We start from the raw sequence: 4,608 nt of genomic DNA, 5'->3' as shown, positions 1-4,608 counted from the left end.
AAGAAGAAGAAGAAGAAGAAGAAGAAGAAGAAGAAGAAGAAGAAGAAGAAGAAGAAGAAAAAGAAGGAGAAGGAGAAGGAGGAGGAGGAGGAGGAGGAGGAGGAGGAGGAGAAAAAGAAGAAGAAAAAGAAGAAGAAGAAAAAGAAGAAGAAAAAGAAGAAGAAGAAGAAGAAGGAGAAGGAGAAGAAGAAGAAGAAGAAGAAGAAGCCTTTTACAGAAAACACTTTTTGGGCTGTTTATTTGTTTTCCCGATTGATATTCGTTACATAATTTTTTCTTTTTAAAACTCTTTACAACAGTCTTTGTTCTGTTCTAGCAATTTGAATCCCGTGCCTTCTTGTTACCAAGAGGTCATTTACACAAAGCTTTCAATTTTGTTATCTTTGGTAAGCAGGCCGCAGGTAGTGTGGAAGAAGACCGCCAACTAAATGTACATTAGAGCGTAACACCTTTCAAGCCTGTTTCTTGAGATAAGCCAAAGCTGGCAAAGAAACCAAAGAGGCTTTTGTTTACCTTTGGATTAGTGCTACTACCTGCTCATGCGTGACGGACCGCAAAAGGTTTTCTGTATCAGTGATCAGACTTATCAGTACGACGTACGCTTCTTACTAACCACCAGTGTCTGCACGTCTACCTACGTACCTATGTACCTACCTACCTACCTACCTACCTACCTACCTACCTACCTACCTACTAACCGACCGACCGACCGATCTACCTACCTACCTACCCACCTACCTGCGCCTGCCTGCCTGCCTGCCTGTCTGCCTGCCTGATTGGGTACTTACCTACCTCTCTACCTACCTCTCTCCCTACCTACCTACCTAACTACCCACCCACCTACCCGCGCCTGCCTGCCTGCCTGCCTTGCTACTTACCTACCTATCAAGCTGCCCATCCTTTTATCTACCACTCTACCTACCTACCTACCTACCTACTCACCTACCTACCTACCTACCTACCTATCTAATTATTTATAAAAACGATTAAAGTATATGGTTGGATTCCAAGGCATGGTTTTAGCGTCAAGTTCAACACTGTAAGATAAGAATTGTTTCTATGTGGGAAAGATAGGCCAATCCAATTAGGAGGCGAGTCTTGAAAACTCCTTTGGCAACCCATGTTGAAGAACGTCCGTTGATAATTGAACGCCATAGCCCAGCCTGATGTCAACCGAGCTAACAGTGTGCCCATATCATGATTGTGTATACTGCTTCGACTTTAATTAAGAATCTACGACGATAACAACAACAACAACAACAACAACAACAACACAGCAGCAGCAGCAGCAGCAGCAGCAGCAGCAGCAACAACAATAACAACGACAATGATAACAATCATCACCATATTCTACAACCCGACCACGATCACCATCACTACCACCACTACTTGTAGCATCTGAGGGGAGTTCTGGAGAGATTTTCTCACCGACATTTTGGCGATGCTGCCATATCAGGAGGGCTCCGCCTCGCGATTTTAAGAGATAGATGACGTCAGTGCATATAGGGAAATCCCGAAAGGATGTCAAAGAAGGTACAAGGTAATTAGGTGGACTTGCTGATGAAAGGGCAGGACGGAAGTGCAGTACATGAAAGTGTGCTCTGGTCTGTTTGTTTGTTGCTTTTTTATTTTGTTGTTGCTTTTTTCTTTTTTAAAGGGTTGACCAATGTGTTTTGCCTTTCTGTTCACAGGGACGTTAAATGGGTGTGGGAAAAGGCAGATGGGCAGTCACAGGTGCTGTCCGTGTGTGTTCATGGAAAGTCTAACAACTCCTGTAGCCTAACCGAATCGCAAGTTGTGACTACAGTCACCTCCAAAACCTCGCAGGGTTTACACAGTAGAATGGAGGTTCAAACTCTGTCCCGTTTAGACCACCACTCTCGATTGTCGTGTGGAGTGATGAGCGTCGCCGGAAGACGAGATGAGTTCAAGTTTCTCACGGTCTTCCACACCTGTGAGGTCAGCGTGTTCGTTAAACCCCGGGACCCCAAATGTGAGTCTCACTTGCTCTCCGACAACATTATCCAGGTGGACTGCTCGGCCCAAGACGTGTTTCCCGCCCTCCTCTGTGATATGATCCAGATCGAGGAGCAGATGAATCGGCGGATGAAAATTCCTGGGGGAAAGGTTCACTACACCACGAGGGTGGCAGGCACAGGCTACAGACAGACACCTCCTCAGATCAAGCCGACGTGCTCCGCGCGTCTGTTCCGGCCAGTGAAGGGTTACTACAGGTACTTTGTCGTGATGTATCCTAGGGTTCGAACCATCAACCGTCGAGAAATGTCCGTACCAGTGCAACCGACAGCTGTCAATATAAGTAGGTCTGTAGTGCACGTCTCGTTGTCCCTCGTCGATTCTCCTGTAGACATCTGCCCTGAAGAGGGTAGCGTTATCACGCCTCGGTGCGAAGCCACTGGATTCGAATCCAAGCCTTATTTCCGGTGGACTGTCTTCGGGAAAGAGATCAATTCTTCTGACGTCTGGTCAGTAGAAGACCCGACCGGACACCCGTACATGTTCATATCCACACACAAGATCAGAGTCAGGCCCGAGCATCAAGGTATACTCATCTCTTGCTCTGCTGTACCGTCGAATTGGCAGGAGGTGAGAGACGATGACATCACAGACTCCTTGTCGCTTCAGCTGCGATGGCCGCCTTCTCGTCAGCCAGAATTCTTCTTTGTAAATGGAGGAGAGAAATTGCCCAAGAAGATAACTCTCGTGCAGAACTCAACGGCGCTGAGTCTCCAGTGCTCTGTACCCGCTGGAGGGACGCCGGACGTGCAGGAGACGACCGTGAGCTGCACGCGCACCGATCTCAACTTACTAACATCTTCACGGGACTCTGAAAATGGCGGCAATGTCATCCTACGCGAGTCAGCCGTGGGAGCGAGCGCCAATTTCACGCTGGACACGAAAGACAAAGGAGCATTTTCGTGTGTATGTTCGGCCAAGCATGCGACTCGCTGCTACCACGGGCAGGTGGATCTTGACGTCACCGTCGTCTCGACTGATTTCCTCGGTCAATTTTCAAGCAGAGAAGGTGGTCCCGGGGACTGGAAACTTCCGGTGATAGTCTCCCTTTTCGTGACCGTGGCTGGGCTAGCCTGCTGTTTCGTTGTCATCGCGTGCCGTAAACTGTACAACCGTACCCTCTACCTTCATGATACGCTTTACTGGAAGTCTAGTGGTAATGACGAATTGGGCGGTGAGAATAAGATAAATTCGAACAAAGTCCTAGCTGTGAAATTAGAATCAGAAGATGGCTATATTGAGCCTATAGACGTTATGCCTACCCAACAATATAGAGAAAGTAGTGACAACCATTATGACGAGATAGACACTGGATCAGATGACAGCACATCAGATAAGGGAATCATCGAAAACCGTAATATGGTGGTTTCTGATAACCCTTTTTATGCTACACATCGCTCATTGAAGACTCCAATGGCTTTTCATTGTACTCATATCCAAAAAGAAGCTGACTCCTTTTTTAATACGTTTCTAGACCAGACATAGACAATGCCAAGAACGACTGCGCTTAGCAAAAGAGGTTTTTAAGTCTCGGAACATCAGCTGGTCTATAACGATGAGTGACTGTATAAAAACAGGTGGGGATCAAGGGCTGAGAAGGGCCTCATTTAAAAGATGAGAAACACCCAAGCGTCTCCCAGTCTAGCCAACCGCACCTACCCGTGATGATCCCTGTTTGCACTGACGAGGCTCTGGCAAATGGCAAATCGTTGGCGCCAACAAACCAAACCCCCTTTGCCAGGAGGGGTAAAAACAACTGGCTGGGAATAGGTGTGACCTCACAAGGTGCGGAGGGCAGAACGCTATGCCCCCACCAACACACTCTCACTCTCCCTTGAGTGAGTGTCCTCCTCTACTACCCTCACCTACTTCTTCTACACACCCCCTGTTGTTGGCTTGTGCTCTACCTCCAATCAAGTGCATCTCCAAGGATCCTTCTGGTCCTAGACGGTCATAATCGCCTAGTTCTGGTCACTGCAATGATGAATACTCCACTGGGTGGGATAGGCCGCGGGGACATGGCATGCCCAAACATGGACGTCTACGCACCGACACAAAGGATCCAGGACGTGACAACAGTGGCGGCGCACCATTGATTCAATTGGTGCAAGCGCTCCACCTAACCCTGGCCTTCACACCCCCCCCCCTCCTTTTTCTAATTGTTCTAAACCAGTCAGTGCTCTAGATCTACATTACTACATCCTTGCAATCCGTCACCCGCTGGCTGCGCCAGTTAAGAGACAGAGAGCGAGGATGGGTTATGCTCGTGGCACCGCTTGCGGTAGTGTCTGCTAGGAGCAAACAAAATCTTTGCACCAAAGTTATTTTTGTCACTGTAGAGAAATCTAGGCTAATTTCTTCCCGCACAAGGAGAAAGTTGCATGAAACTCCTCTTCGCAGCACCAATTTGATCCAAGTTTCCGCTAGAGCCTAGCCTATCTACTACACTAGAGTCTACGGTAACTCAATGAAGAATGGGTATCGAAACTGTTGTCTCCCTATATTGTGTAGCAAGTCCTGTTAAGGCATGTCACGGGTCTGGCAAACCCGATGTTTGGGTTAAAAAAAATC

At 47.8% G+C, this 4,608-nt stretch overlaps 1 protein-coding gene across 1 annotated transcript in view; it reads left to right on the top strand.

The window, feature by feature from the left end:
- LOC101851160 overlaps positions 1–4,208 on the top strand; it is a 6,334-nt gene extending 2,126 nt beyond the window's left edge. The window contains exon 2 of the mRNA XM_005111414.3: positions 1,692–4,208. Coding sequence (XP_005111471.1) covers positions 1,692–3,522 — 1,831 coding nt within the window. The 3' untranslated portion in view covers positions 3,523–4,208. The remainder of the gene's footprint in view (positions 1–1,691) is intronic.
- The last annotated feature ends 400 nt before the right edge of the window (positions 4,209–4,608 follow it).

Source organism: Aplysia californica, unplaced genomic scaffold, assembly GCF_000002075.1.
Source record: "Aplysia californica isolate F4 #8 unplaced genomic scaffold, AplCal3.0 scaffold01055, whole genome shotgun sequence".
Classification (NCBI taxonomy): Eukaryota; Metazoa; Mollusca; class Gastropoda; order Aplysiida; family Aplysiidae; genus Aplysia; species Aplysia californica.
This window is presented reverse-complemented; position numbering and strand designations above follow the sequence as displayed.